The sequence below is a fragment of the Hippocampus bargibanti genome, linkage group LG01, assembly GCF_051943395.1.
Source record: "Hippocampus bargibanti isolate YZ-2025 linkage group LG01, ASM5194339v1, whole genome shotgun sequence".
NCBI classification, from domain to species: domain Eukaryota; kingdom Metazoa; phylum Chordata; class Actinopteri; order Syngnathiformes; family Syngnathidae; genus Hippocampus; species Hippocampus bargibanti.
This window is the reverse complement of record NC_142734.1, coordinates 27,688,786-27,704,421: the sequence shown is the minus strand read 5'-3', so window position 1 is coordinate 27,704,421 and position 15,636 is coordinate 27,688,786. Positions and strand designations below refer to the sequence as shown.

The window sequence follows — 15,636 nt, the reverse complement described above, 5'->3', positions numbered from 1 at the left end:
AGCCATTAGAATGTTTCATCCCCTCGACATATTTCTCGAGCACACAACAAATGAATGAATAACTAGTTTTAAAATTTTAAGTAAAAAATAATGACTGTTATTGTGGTTTACATACGATAAGTTAAAATTTTGGTTCGGACTTCAGCAAGCATCATGGAATTTAATACGTTTTGTTTGCTTTTCCGGGCCGAATAAAATGATGTGGCGAGTTAGATCTGGTTCAGTTCAGTTCCATCCGGTGACAATAACACTTGTGGTTTAAATGGTCACCGGTGGCCATTGGAGGTAAAACTTGCCTTGATTCAGGCAGGTGATGCTCTACAAACGAAGCCCCCAGGAGCTACTTTGCGGCGCCAGCCTTGTCAGCGACCAATGGATCCTCACCGCCGCTCACTGCATCCTGTACCCACCCTGGAACAAGAACTTCACCACTAACGACATCTTGGTGCGCCTGGGCAAGCACAACAGGGCCAAGTTAAGACCGCCCCGTCCCTCGCGCGACTATTTGCGAGGCGGCACTTCAGCTATCTTCTTTTGCACAGGTTTGAACGCAACATTGAGAAGATTGTGGCAATCGACAAAATCATTGTCCATCCAAAGTATGACTGGACGGTGAATCTGAACAGAGACATCGCACTGCTGCACATGAGGCGGCCGATTGTCTTCACTGACCAGATCCATCCTATTTGCCTCCCCAACAAGAAGGTGGCCAGAATGTGAGACCCCCCAAGCCCCACCTACACACACATTTACACACATTGACTTTTGATACCTGCACACTGTCGTCTGTCAGGTGGTTTTCCTTTCTGCGGTCAAAACTGAATATCTTGGATTGGATTTGCCTTTAGTAGTCTCTCAGTGGAGAAATTTACATTTCACAGCAGCAAAGTTATGAAAGGAATGAAAGTAGAAAAACAAAATACATGAGCTGCTGGAAAGGCAGCCACTCTCGCGGTGCCGTCTTGAAGTCAAAAGAACAAAAAAACACTAAACAACAAATAACATGACAACAAAAAGACACAGAGAGTCATTCGTTCTTAAGCACTTTCTGTACCCTCTTTGTTAAACAAAGCATTTCCACATGAAAGAGGAGAGGATCAAAGCGTCTCTTCACCAGTGGATCAGGGACATCATGGTGGAATGTGCACATCGAGCTAAATGTTGAAAGCAAACACGCAGCTGTAGCATCCATTGACGAAGAGATTGTCTCACATCTCCTGTCAAACATAAATCCGCTTCAATTCCAAGCCGCGACAGTTCCACATACGCATCGGCGCTCTGCGCTGATGCTCCTTCTTATCGCGGGCTCCTCAAGCAACGCATTCATCGAGCTGCAAACTGTCCAACAGAACCGACCTTTCCGCTGAACAAAGCGGGGCTGTGAAGATGCTGCCCAATACAGGCGCAAAAAAGTACAATGGCCCCTTTGGTGTCCAGCGATGACAGTCGAATGGCACCGACATTCCTCCCATTCAAAAACAGTACTGGCATATTCATGCTGCCGAAAAGGCACAACTGGTCAGCACAGTCTCCTCCTTGATGAATGTCGTGGTCAAAAATGCTGAAAAACAATCAGTATCCATTCCACAGTGACAAAGGAAAACACAAAACAAGACAAAAACAACAAAAAAAAGCAAGACTCATGAGAGCACTTGCTGACGGCTGCCTACTCGGGCGCCATCTTGGACTCCTTAATGTTGATCTTAATTTTGAGTGATCGCCAGATAAAGCGCGAGTGCCTGAGATAATTCTGACCGATTGCTTGGGATGTTTGTCGCGTAGCGGGCGATTTAAAATGCTGCTTCGATGTATATTTCGCTTTAAAAAATGCACGGAGAGTCAACGGTTACTGAAATATTGATCGCCTCAATCTATTTAAAGGATATTCGAACAGAAATATATTGTGTTTAAAGTTTTGTTTAATTTGGTGTATTTAGCAAAGGTGTGGAGCATAGGCCGAACTTTCGCAAGGATGGGGGGGGCTGTTGGGTTTAGAACAACAAAAGTCGGTCTCGGTTTACGAACGTTAAATGTATTAAAATTTTACCTTGGCATACAAACTAGTTTTCGGGATACACACGGAGCTGCCACAATGAGTGATGTGTCGTTCGCGAACGAGCCCGTTGGCAGCCGGCTTGTTTTGGTCCTCTATTCCCCACCCCCAGTCTTTGGTTAAAGCCACGTGATTGGTCACAAACGCAGCAGTGAGGGGAGGTGGTTTAAACATTAAAGAGACAGGCAGATGAAAGAGGGAGAGTGACAAAATGGATTGGAAACAGTGAAATTCGGACTCGTTTCAACTTTGACAGTTCAAAGGCAGAGTGTAGACTGCAAGGTTAAAATTCCCATCAATCAGGCTCCACAAATAACCCGCACTACCAGCTATTAATGTTTCTAGTGTGTCTGCTTGCATCTGTTGCTGTTGCAACATCACAACTTCCAAGATGTACAACCCAGAGCTCCTTGAGACACTTTATGCAAAAAGATATCCATTCCATCAAGCCATCAACGACCATCACAAAGGTAAATAAAACAACTTTATTATACAGTGCAGATTATTTCTTTAATTATAATGCCATGGCACATTTATTATACATGAAATAATGTAAATTTTGTGTAGTTTTAAAGCTGAGAAATTTGTTTTATGGGGACCTGGGAACTGATTATTCTCATTTTAGTGGTTTCCTATGGGAAATTATTTTTTAGGATACACACTTTTCGCCTAACACACTGTCTGGGAACCAATTAAGTTCGTAAGCCAATGTATCACTGTACTGTATTTTGCATCTGAAAACAATATAAGACTTACGAATAACTCGTGTGTGATTAGCAATGCAATGTCGTCGTTCGATCTTGGAAATAGGTTCGTTTAAATCTGACACACTTTTGATTGAATTTTGTTTCTTCTTCGACAACCACTCCACATTTTTTTCTCCCTTTAAAGTTGCCACTGATACGGGTAAGAGGTGCTAAGCATAATATTTTTGGCGAATGGTAGCGGTTCTGATTGTCGTGATCTGATCAGAATGACCGACTTGACATTTTTCCAACAGGTTGATGAATGCAGGCTTCAAAGGTCGAGTGACCGGTTGGGGAAACCTCAAGGAAGTCTGGAGTCCATCCGAGAGGGCTTTGCCGACAGTTCTTCAGCAAATCCATCTGCCCATTGTCGACCAGAACACCTGTAAAAGCTCCACTTCCGTCAGGATCACAGACAACATGTTCTGCGCCGGTAAATCTTTATGTTTGGGTAATTTTTGGTTTCATTTTTGGAATCTGCTGGACCAACGACGTTGATCCCTTTTAGGATATAAGCCGGAAGATTCAGAGAGAGGCGACGCCTGTGAGGGAGACAGCGGAGGGCCCTTTGTAATGAAGGTGAAAGGTCGCCGTCATCGTCATCCACCCGCTGGTGGCGATTGTTGAGATAAGTTTAAACTACAGGTGTCAAAGCCAAGGCCCAGGGGCCAAATCTGGCCCACCACATCGTTTTATTCGGGCGCGAAAGCAAATCAAAGTTATGGAATTTCTAAATGCTAGCGAAAGACTGAACTAAAATGTAAACCATGTAAACCACAATAACAGTCATTATTCTTGACTTCAGATTTGAAAACTAGTTATTACTTTGTTGGACTTCAAATTTTAAAAGTAGTTATTCGTTCATTTGCTGTGCGCTCTCGGTGTGATATGTGGAGGGGATGAAATATTCTAATGGTTTACCCAAATTTATTAAGGCCCCCGAGAAGAAACCGTAACTACAATGTGGCCCGCGGCAAAAAAAATGACTGACACCCTTGATTTAAACACTTCCTTGTTGTTGTTGTTGCTGCAGCATCCCAGCGAAAACCGTTGGTACCAGATCGGCATCGTGTCGTGGGGTGAAGGCTGCGACCGCGACGGAAAGTACGGCTTCTTCACACATGTTTTCAGGATGAGCAGGTGGATGAGGAAAGTCATTGAAAACTCAGATGACGAGGAGTAGATTGCCAAGCTAACTGAGTCAAATAAAATTTGTCCCGCTCCAAAAAAAAGACTTTAATTGATCCAACATAACCCGTGGCGGTGTTCGGCCTTACGGACATTCGACCGTATGTTTCGATTCAGACAGAAGGGCGACGCCGGCCTTCGTTCGTGGCGGCGCACGTGTGCCTCAGCTTAACAAATGTCATTTTGATGCTGTTCATGCAACAAATGATGCGGGATGTGTTCAATAAACACTTTTTGTTTATCTGGTTATGTTTCTGCATGTGGTTGGCCATTGTCATTCGTGAATATTGGTTAGGGTGAACTATTTGAAGGTCTGTGGAGTCCCAATCAACTTGAAATACATTCATTCATATTCCGATCCGCTTTATCTTCACTCACGTCGCTGGGGTATCCCGGCTGTCTTTGAGCGAGTAGGCTGGGGGCACCTTGAATTGGTTGCCAGCCAATCGCAGGGCACACAGAGACAAACAACCATCCACACTCACACTCCCATCTAGGGACAATTTTTACAGTGTTCAATTAGCCTGTTACAGTGTTCAATCATGCATGTTTTTGGCATGTGGGAGGAAACCGGAGTAGCCAGAGCAAACCCACGCAACATATATACAGGTAATATCCAACTTACAACCGGGTCCTGTTAAGACAAAACGGTTGTAAGTCGAAATGCATTCAAAATGGCCGACGTGAGGTTTATACGACAGAATAATATACGATGTCAATCTGTTGTTTTTGAAGAATCTATTGAATACTATTTTATACCAAACTGCTTACGGTTCAATTATAAATCTTATAACTTTTAGTGTCATTTTCATCATTTCATATTTCGGATTATCGATTTTTATTACTGTGTCGTTCTGCCGACCCAAATACGTACGGCTTCCCACGCATGCGCGCTGTTGGAAAATTGCTTTCCCTGGTAATGGAGAAGCCAGAAGAGGTCACCCAACACACACGCTTGCACTTATGCGTACGCCAAAGGAAAAAAGGCTCAAAGAGGCCGTGGCGGCATGGGCCGGACGTGGCGTTCTTGTCGCGCCGACGGCCAACCCGCCTCGGCTTTCGCCCTGGCCAATGTCAGGGGACCCTCGACCCGAGCGCCGACGCTCAACCACCTTGGCGTCGGTGGACATTCCCCCCAGCTGTGCCAGCACGCGCTGGCTGGCCAAAATTGTCGTACTAGTTTGTGAAGAAACAGTTATGTTGTATCCCCATTTTGTGCAATGCTGTAATATTCTCTGTTAAGATAAATGAGGCATGCTGAATATTGAGCTGATCTGGCAACGCAGCCACAACGCTACATATCGTCCTTTGACTGCAATTAAAAAAAATAGTTCTTATATACTCTGTGCTCTGGCAAATAAACATCCTACTTGTTCAATCTAAACAAGAAGGACCATCTCGAGTTTTTATTCTACCAAATGCATCGCAAATACGCTGCAGATGTCAACAGCGTTGCCGGGCTGCCACCGTAGCGGTCGTGGTCGCAAGTACATGTGGTCGTAACTCGCATCGGATGTAAATCGGATGTTACCTGTGTATATATATAGAGTGATACCTCAGTTTACGAACGCTTTAGCGAACGAACTTTTCGCCTTACGAACATTAAATTTGTGAGAATATAATCTTGGCATACGAACGTGTCAAGCTTGTTCAGGTGCGGCTGCCCGGTGTGTCAACAGGTGTCTGTTGAGGTGAGTCTTGCGAGTGTAGCTCTTGGGACACAAAGCGCACGCATGCGGACGATTGTTGCTGTGACACAACAAATGTTTCTTCAGGTCGAATTTTCTCCGTAGGCATTTCCCGCACTCGGGACAGGAGAAGGGCTTCTCACCTGGGCGACAAAATTTGGACAGACGCCAATCAGCCGTGGTGGATTCTGGGAAACGAACCCCCCCCCCCCCTCTCCTGCGCAAAAAAAGTGTCCTACTCATTCTCAAGGTGCTTACAGAACACTATGCATAATTTGTGCAGTGCCAGCAGCTAGCTAGTCCAAGAGAGTCCACGACCAAAACAGGAAGTAGCCTGGTGCTCTTTTTTCCCAATCTGGTCAGCTCAAAAATATTTATCTCTCATAATTTTTGTAGAAATTCCTGACTTGACGTAATAATTAAGAGGAGGAGGAGATGAGCATTAGTTCAGAGAAAAATTCTAGCTCATGCCATGCGAATGACATCATAATATCAGGGGGTGGGGGTCGAGGCGGGTCCGTGAGCCACAGCTCCACGAAACCCGCATGGAGGTCTTTCGCACCAATTTTTCAAAATCATCCATTGCACGCTTCCCGCTCTGATCTTGAGCTCATACCAAAGGTTTTTGACAGGGGACTTAGAAGCCACAACCCCAAGAAAAAAAAGATACAATTGTATAATTATGCATATAAAATGTTTCTGTCATTCAAAATAATTATATATTTTCATATGCATCCAATTTATCTCAAGTTTTTGGTATAACACAACTGTTCGCGTTTGGATTAGCTTTGTTGAGCTCAAAGAAAAACAAACACGGGAGGGAGAACCTAGGGCTTAGCAGGAGAATTTAAATTTGAATTTTATGGGGTTTACCCCACTAAGTAGATTAAAAAATAAACTGCTAAGCTTTAAAGGACAACCGACGCCTCCGGACAATTGTGTCCATAATTTGTAAAATCACTTCAAATGACTTCTACTGAGCGTATATTACAAATATCCCACCGCATATAGTTATATTTTACATTATAAGACTCATGCTGAATATTCAGGAAGTCTTGTTTTTGAGTTGGTGACGATTCCTGACGTCACGTCAGGAAGGCCCCTGACCGACAAAGCGACACACAATGCATTTTGGGTACTTTGTTTGGTCTGAAAACTTCGTTGATCCGTTGATGGCAAAATTAGAAGGAAAACACATAAATGACGCGATGGTGAATCGTTGTCGGTTGCACCAAGACTATTATTTGATAGTAGTTGACACAAATTCCCAGCAAACAAATCAGCCCATTTCCAACGGAGCTTGTGCGCCATCTTGTGCATTTTCTGGGAGCTACATTGGAGTCCAGATGCCTCAAAATGATACGGAAGGACTAATCGATTGCAAACATTTATGCTTTCCTCTTCAGAACTATTTGAATCATATTCATAACTGGATGAGTAACAAGAAAGCATATTCTCCAAATCTGAAGCCATTGTTTTGATTCTCGAGCAAGGCAAGACGTGTTGGCGTGACGTCACGAACAAGGGGGCGGGACCTTCTGAAACTGAAACTTTCTCAGATCATTTTGAAGTGCTTTAGGGAGACTTTCAGTCATTTTTATTGGTGTTTTTCATTTGACTAAAAATATCATTTCATGTCTTTTTAATAATGAAAAAATATTTGGGTATTTTAGATGCTATAAAACGTTTTTCTGATGTCAGTTAGGAAACAAAAAAATGGTGTCTGTTGTACTTTAATGTACCAAATTTCGGCATAATATTTACTTTGGTGCAAAGCTTGATTAAATTAAGCCATGGGTGGGGTGGGGTTCTGGGAGGGTCAAGACGAACTTACCAGTGTGGATGCGCCGATGTTCGCTCAGGTGGCCCGAGTTGGCGAAGGACTTGCCACATTCCTGGCAGGCGTAGGGCCGCTCGCCCGTATGGACTCTCATGTGCTTCTGCAGGTCGCCCCCGGACGGCCAGCCCTTGCCGCAAACGGTGCAGACGTACGGCCGTTCGCCCGTATGCTGCCGCATGTGCACGTTGAGGCCGGCCAGCGCGGTGAAATCTTTGGAACAGTATGGGCAGCGGAACGGTCGCTCGCCGCTGTGCGTCCTCAGGTGGCCCTCCAGCCCGTCGCGGGTCTTGAAGCATTTGCCGCACTGAGGGCACAAGAAGCGACTGTCCTGGTCGTGACTCGCCCGGTGCGACTGTAGGCCGGTGAGCGAGGCGTACGTCTTGTCGCACTTGTCGCAGCGGTAAGAGCGAGCCGCGTGGGAGCGCTGGTGGATACGAAGTAGAGTCACGCCTGCATGTGGGAGGGGGGAGGGGGATCGGACACGGGACGTTAATGTCAACTTAATTGGATCTGCCGCAAAAACACCGCAGAATAGCAAATGAAGAGCATCTGTTTTGTGGGTGCAAATAATCGTATCCACGGTCATGTATTATTTATACCTCTATCCACAATGCATGTATTTGACAAAAAACGGAGAATTCTTGTATATTTTATACAATGATGAGATTGCATTATCTGTCTGTATGTGTGTCTGTCTGTCTATCTCATTATGTATTTATTTACTTATTTATTTGTGTGTATCTATCTATCTATCTATCTATCTATCTATCTATCTATCTATCTATCTATCTATCTATCTATCTATCTATCTATCTATCTATCTACCTACCTACCTACCTACCTACCTACCTACCTCTCTCTCTCTCTCTCTCTCTCTCTCTCTCTCTCTATCTATCTATCTATCTATCTATCTATCTATCTATCTATCTATCTATCTATCTATCTATCTATCTATCTATCTATCTATCTGTCTCTATGTATGTCTGTCTGTCTATCTCATTATGTATTTATTTACTTATTTATTTGTGTGTTTGTTCATTTATTTATTTGGTGGTTTATTTATTTAGTCATTATTAACCTTGCCGTTTTTCCTGGGATTCCTATTTTTTTCGTGGAAATTATCAAACAGATGTTCATCAGTGATTTTTTTAAAAATTTGGGGGTGTTGTCTAGAACAAAATCAAAATAAATGAAAGCGAATAACGGGGGTCAACTTGCAATTTCATTCATTTCAAGCGCAAAAAAACTCAGACACTGTGAAGTGTCCATTAAATGAAAATAATCTAAATTCAGATATACTTTAGAAGGATACGAATACGTGTACTTTAAAATTGTACCTGGATACAAATGTATCCGGATATAAAATGTGTTCAACCGCCATTTGTTTTTTTTTCTTCAGTGTATCGCAAGGTGCGATTTCTGCTGGAGTATTTTGGAAAGCAAGTTACCTGAGAAGGTCTGCTCGCAGAAACGGCAACGATAGCACAACTCAGCGCCCTCTGCCTTGTGCGTTTGAAGATGCCGCAGGAGCCGTGACTGGGAGCCGAACGTCTCTGAGCACACAGCGCAGGTGAGGTCGGGAGGTCGGTGACGCAAGCAGTGGGCGTCCCTCTCTGTGGCGGTGCCAAAGTCTTTGCCGCACTCGTCGCAGACGTAAGCGTCGCCGCTGTGCGTCCGCTTGTGGTTGGTCAAACTGGACAGGTGAAGGAACTCCTTGTCGCAGCGAGCGCATCGGAAAACGGGACGAGCGCGGTGGCTGCGCTGGTGCGACAGTAGTTCGGATTTGGTGGCGAAGACGTCGTCGCACTGGAAACACATCTGGCTTCTGGAGGAGCGAGGGTTTTTCTGCTGCCGTTCCGAGGAGGGGGGCGCTTCAGCCTGGTGGGCCCTTAAGCGTTTGGCGTAGGTGGAGCCGCACGACCTGGTCCCGCTCAGGTGACGCATCACCTGCGGACGGACAAACAGCGCGTGAATTTAATGAAGGCAAACATCTCACAGAGTTGGTGTTCAAATCATGGCTGTCGAACTTCTTTTTAGGGGTAATCAGCAAACTCCTGACAGATTAATCTCCTATTTTATTATTTTGCCTTTTATCTGTGGTTTTCTTGTTCTTGTGTTTGCGACTGTGAAGCAAACTCAAACTCATTTTTAGCCGCGGGCCACATTGTAGTTATGGTTTCCTCTCAATGGGTCATGAATTTGGGGAGCCATGAGAATGTTTCATACTCTCCACATATTACATATAGAACGCACAACAAATGAATGAATAACTAGTTTTCAAACTTGAAGTCAAAAATAATAACGGTTATTGAGGTTTAGATACGACAATTTGAAATTTTGGTCCGGACTTTAGCAAGCATCAGGGAATTTCACGTTTTATTTGCTTTCGCGGGCCGAATAAAAAGATGTGGCGGGCCAGATTTGGCCCAAGGGCCTTGACATGCACACCTATGCTTTATCGTAACCGTGTCAAAGACCATTTTTGCCGCGGGCCACGTTGTCGTTCTCGTTTCCTCTGTGAGCCATTATGAATTTGGGGAAATCATTAGAATGTTTAATCTCCTCCCAATGTTACATACAGAACGCACAACAAATTAATAAATAAGTTGTTTTCAAATCTGACGTAAAAAAATGGGACAAATTGAAATTTTGGTTCACACTTTAGCAAGCATCATGGAATTTTAGATGTTGCTTTTGCGGCCCGAATAAAATGATATGGCAAGCCAGATTTGGATACCTGTGCTGTAAAGTGTCCTTGCGAGTTTTGAAAGTATCCTTCTCAAAAATATATCTGAATTTAGATTCTTTTAATGGATACTTCTCGATGTCCGATTGCAAATTCATTCACATCTCAAGTCATTTTTTTTTTCATGAAGGAAATTGCCGTGACAAAAAGCTGTTCACTTTTATTTAAACAGATAGCTATCTGTTGGCTATCTATTAGCTATCTGTGTATTTAATAGTGGCATTCAGTGTATTAGCTAACTAACTATCTAGCTAACTATCTATGAGCTAAATAGCTATCTAGCTATAGAGGTAGGTATCTGTTGGCTATGTATTAGCTATCTACTACCTGGCTTGCTAGGATTCTATCTATTTACTTCCGGCTGGCGCGTGTGGCTGCCGCTGCTCACCCACGGAAAATGTATCCTGTGACTGTAAAGTGACCTTGAGTTTTGAAAGGCGCTTATAAATGAAATGTATTCTTCTTATTATTATTATTATTATTATTAAGTTGCCAAATTAAAAAAAGAAATCACTGATGAACATTCATGATATAATTTCCTTGAAAAAAAACGGCAACGTTAAAAAAAATGTCCTAAAAAGTGCTGAACTGCAAGTATGCAAGGATCAACTGTGATATCTTCCTCACTAAAAAAAAAACAAAAACAAAGATAATGTATGCATTAAATTGCAGTTACGGCAATGACATTATTGAATAATATTCAACAGTTTTTTGTCAAACACAAGCATTGTGTATATGGGCATGGTCTCAGTTCCTAAGTACGGCACTGATATTAGCCAATTTTTAAACAGGATAAATAATACATGACCGTGAGTATTGTTATTTGCTATCCATTTTTATTTTATATAGATTGTTTTATGGACAACCTAAAAATAAAATATATTATTATTATTATTATTAATATTATTGTTAGTATTAATATTAATATATTTTTTGCTATTCATCTTTATTTTATATAGATTGTTTTATGGACAACCTAAAAATAAAATTTATTATGATTATTATTATTATTAATATTATTATTGATATTATTATTGCTGTTATTATTGATGTTGTTGTGGTTGCAGTTGTAGTTCGTTGTTGTTCGTTGTTATTATTATTATTATTGATTTGACATACTGTGTGTCAAATTCATCATCTGAACTGATCGGAGACGGCGGGAAAAGCAGAGGGGGAACCGGGAAGGCTTGAAGCCCAACGGCAGGGTTTGGTCGACGAGCGGGGGAAAACATACGGCGCAATCTTCTGGCACGGGGAGAAACACTTACGTGAGAGCGGTACATAAAATATTTCCCACACTGTGGACATTTGTGAGCCACTCGCTGAGAGTGTTGGGAAATACTGCAGATGGCATCCGACACACGTTCTGATCCGTTTACGTCTTTCGCTCTGGTTGGGAAAGTCGATGAGAAAGATCGGTCAACTGCGAAAGGAGTGACATTAGTAGCGAAGAAGCCTCACCCGTCGGCGTCTGGGTTCACACAAGTGACCAAATCGGCGGCTGAGTCGAGGTCTGACTTGGTTTCAGCCGGCGATGGCGTCCCGGCGGCCACCGTCTCCACTTTTTCATCTTCCGTCATCACGGTTTCCTCTACGTTGACATCCGGGGCGGGACTTCCCGTGTCAGCACAGGAAGCTGATTGGACGCTGAGGGCAGGAGGCTCAGGATTGGTCGTCGGCTTGGTGAGGAGAGGATGGGACCAAACGGAGTGGAGGATGTTTTCTGTGTCGCCATCAACTACCCAAAAAAATAAAGTTTTTCCAAACATGGTATCTAAGAAACAAGATGGCAGATGATTTTGTTTTGTTGTTTTGACTTCACGATGGCGGCGCGAGAGTGGCTGCCTTTACAGCAGCTCCTGTATTTTTTCTACTTCTTTTCCTTTCCTGTCATAACTTTGCTGCTGTAAAATGTACATTTCTCCACTATGAGACTGATAAAGCGAATCTAATCTAATCTAATCTAATCTCTACCTGCGGGAGTGATTTGACCCAACCGACAGTTTGGATGACTCAGAAGTATTTTCATGTCCTTCTTATCTGCAAGACTGAGAGAGTCATCCAGGCCAGAGGGGGCAGCACTGAGCCACGATGCAGTCTGAAAAAGAAAAAAACAACAGGTGCTTAGAGTTTGTCCATGTGGGTCATAACGAGTAACATCTCCTGAGCATTTATTGTGCGAATTGTGAGTGGCATGTAAAGTATAATTAGTCTAGTTATTATTTCGGCCATTTTTATCCCACACAGGCTTTCCCTTCCACATTTCTCTACTCATCCCACTTCAAAAGATTCCCAATTTACAAAATGTATGTCAACTCCATGAACTCCCGGAGAGTACCTGTTTGAAGTCAGGAACAGGAAAAAGATGCTCCAATCGAGCCAGGAAGTTTGAGAGAAGAGTCTGCAGGGCCTCGTCGAACGTTTGGTTGAACACATCCTTCCAGAGCAAAGAGCATGAATAGGGCGGGCTCATTTCAAGTTACCACATCTTCTTGATGCGAGTCTGACCTGCAACAGGCTCTGTCGATCCAGCGGGCTCGTTTTTTCACTAAGAGTCAATAACGCGGAATCACAGTCGACCAGATGGGTATTCAGCTGGGATACAAACAAACAAACAAACAAATAAGTAAAAATAAATAAAGAAATTGATAGATGCATAAATACACAAATAAATAAATGGCATAAATAAATGTATGGTAGTCGAGTGGTTAGCACGCCGGCTTCACAGTGCAGAGGTCACCGGTTCGCGTCCCGCTCAGGCCTCCCTGTGAGGGGTTTTCTCCGGGTCCTCCGGTTTCCTCCCACATTCCAAAAACATGCATGGGAGGCAGATTGAACGCTCCAAATTGTCCCTAGGTGTGTGTGTGTGAGAGTGGCTGTTCTTTGTCTTTGTGTGCCCTGTGATTGACTGGCAACCAATTCAGGGTGTCCCCCGCCTCGTGCCCAAAGACAGCTGCGATAGGCTCCAGCAACCCCCACGACCCTAATCAGGAATAAACGGTACGGGAAATGGATGGATGGAAATAAATGCATAAATAAATAAATCACAAAAGTAAAGCTCAGTTTAATCACAGTAGCAACATTAACGGACACAAATGGATCGGGTTATTTGACACAATACATTGGTCCCTGCACTTTTGTCACTTTTCTGTGAAGCCCAAGTTGTCGCGCACTGGCGTCGACTCTCCAAATTCTCTTTTTCGCAATCTTTTTACACTTGTATGTGACTGAAGCAGTGCTGTTTTTCTTTAGCAAAACACATCATGAAAGCGTGCTGTGTATTTGGCCGGCTAGAACGGATTAGCGGTATATCCATTTATTTCAATGGGATATGAATGATTTGAGTTACAAACATGGCTGGCGATTGGATGAAGGGAACGATTAAATTAAGGTGTGACTGTATCTACAAATAGTTTGGGTGTTCCAGTTTTCAAGGTTTGATTAAAACGTTTACATGCACATTAGTTTGAGTTTTATCAGAAAAAAAACTATTTGTCTCACAATGGAGAAGTTTGTAGCTTGGTGGGAAAAAAATTCAGCGAAGTGGGCTAAGTAGAATACAAAAATTGGTCGACAGACAAAATATCAAATAAAAAAAATATTTAAAGATATAAAATAATTAACAAATTAATGGGTTCATTTTTTTATTAATCAGTTAGCAGTTGGTTAATTTATATTTATTTATTTATTTATTTATTTATAATTTATTTTATTTATTTATTAATTTATTCTGCCCAAAGCTATGAGGCTAAATGTGTGAGCGAAAGTCTATTTGAGATTTGAGAAAATGCTGACAAAACGAACTGAAAATTAATTCCGATTTGTGTGTGCGTGTGTTTGTGTGCGCGTGTGGGTGTGTGAGTTGCTCACTGGCGCCGTGGAGATGGAGCGAATCTGATCCTGGTACAGTTCCGAATCATAAAGGCTCACCTGTGGTGAAAGAAGATATGTTGATGCTTGGATTTCTTGAAACCGTGCTGGTTTTGATATGAAGACAGAAGCATCATTTCAGTGTCACGAGAAAGACAAATAAATAAATCAATCAATAGATCAAGAGATCAATAAATAAATAGATGGCAAAATAAATCAATAGATCAAATTGCGGAAAATGCAAAACAGAAATCAGACAAAAACAATTTGAAAAAAATTAATAAAAATTGGCCAATAACAAGACACCAACCTGGGCCCGAAGCGCCAGCAGCAGCAGGCTTCGCTGTTTTTCCGTCAGCAACTGGGGAACTGCCTCGGTCATCAGAGACACAAAGTCTTCCAGGACTCCGTAATTTTTGACGCTCTTCTGCCTTGCCACCTGCCACATTGCCGCCGTCAGCAGACGAAGAGGCGGGACGAGGAGTTGCAGCGACGGGGGAGAAAGCGGAGCGGCTGTGGAGACATTTTCTTATGTTTCATGCACTCTTGTTGCTGCATGTGAAATGTTGTTATTCTGTCAAGATCTGATATATTCGATCTATCGATCTATGTATCTATCTCATTATTTACTCAGTACTAGTTTTTTTAAAAACAAATACACACTGGACATGTCACACATCGAGATAAAAGGACTAATTCTTATTTTTGTCCTCCCACGTTGCATGGTTGCTTGTCGGTGTCCCTTGCGATTGACTGACAACTAATTCGGGTATGTGTACCAAGCCTGCTGCCCGAAGACAGATGGAATAGACCCCAGTAAATTTACGCGGAAAAAAAAGCTTGCAGAATGGATGGATCCATACATACTTACATGAATTTATCAAATAATAATCCTTGCAAACAATAGTTCTTATTTCTGCCTGTGTGAACACTTACAGGTCATAATCGCAAAATTTGACTCGAGGTCACTCCACGCTTCTTTTTTTGTTGTTGGTTTGTTATTGTTTTTTTTTTTTTTCGTTTCTTTTTTTTTGCTGACGAATGCTCTTGGACGAGAACTGAAACGTCCGACACCTTCAAAGAAGTACAGATGACGGCTGAAGAAACATTTTCATCGATGGACCACTTGTGTACGACTAAGAGCTTACACAGACGTTTTCCAAAAACATTAAACAATGATGGTGCTGGCAATATATGAACACAGTGGAGTAAGCATGCTTAAATGTGACATTATTTCAGAAAAATGTCGATGACTCATAATATGAACAATAGTATTTCGAACTAACTGGATGTAAAAATCACCAAACTTTGGGATGGCTGGTGTTTTGACACAATTGTGTGCTCGTTGGCTTGCTACTTTTCTGGAAAAGCTAATACAATTTAAAATATATATAAATGCATCAAAACGAACCCATTTCACGTTTAGGACACAGACTGGAGATTCAAGGGAGAAATAATGCTGACAACTTCGCTGGCTTCATCAAATTCCCCGACACTGTGCGGCC

General features: G+C 42.6%; 2 protein-coding genes across 4 annotated transcripts in view; one reads left to right on the top strand and one right to left on the bottom strand.

Moving 5' to 3' along the window:
* f2 (coagulation factor II, thrombin) overlaps positions 1-4,236 on the top strand; it is a 7,002-nt gene extending 2,766 nt beyond the window's left edge. The window contains exons 11-15 of the mRNA XM_089007145.1: positions 307-474; positions 543-716; positions 3,054-3,232; positions 3,308-3,378; positions 3,833-4,236. Coding sequence (XP_088863271.1) covers positions 307-474; positions 543-716; positions 3,054-3,232; positions 3,308-3,378; positions 3,833-3,982 — 742 coding nt within the window. The 3' untranslated portion in view covers positions 3,983-4,236. The remainder of the gene's footprint in view (positions 1-306; positions 475-542; positions 717-3,053; positions 3,233-3,307; positions 3,379-3,832) is intronic.
* Positions 1-15,636, bottom strand: part of LOC148903697 (uncharacterized) — a 20,652-nt gene extending 5,016 nt beyond the window's left edge. For 2 of the 3 annotated variants that reach the window (XM_089007136.1, XM_089007128.1), the window contains exons 1-11: positions 15,543-15,636; positions 14,442-14,644; positions 14,132-14,191; positions 12,770-12,856; positions 12,600-12,698; positions 12,236-12,359; positions 11,723-11,999; positions 11,530-11,650; positions 8,964-9,462; positions 7,510-7,965; positions 5,625-5,818 (exon numbers count right to left, since the gene is read on the bottom strand). In XM_089007136.1, coding sequence (XP_088863262.1) covers positions 5,628-5,818; positions 7,510-7,965; positions 8,964-9,462; positions 11,530-11,650; positions 11,723-11,999; positions 12,236-12,359; positions 12,600-12,698; positions 12,770-12,856; positions 14,132-14,191; positions 14,442-14,644; positions 15,543-15,546 — 2,121 coding nt within the window. In that variant the 5' untranslated portion in view covers positions 15,547-15,636 and the 3' untranslated portion in view covers positions 5,625-5,627. Of the gene's footprint in view, positions 1-3,961; positions 5,819-7,509; positions 7,966-8,963; positions 9,463-11,529; positions 11,651-11,722; positions 12,000-12,235; positions 12,360-12,599; positions 12,699-12,769; positions 12,857-14,131; positions 14,192-14,441; positions 14,645-15,542 lie in introns of those variants that run through there. The other variant, XM_089007120.1, reaches the window with a different exon arrangement.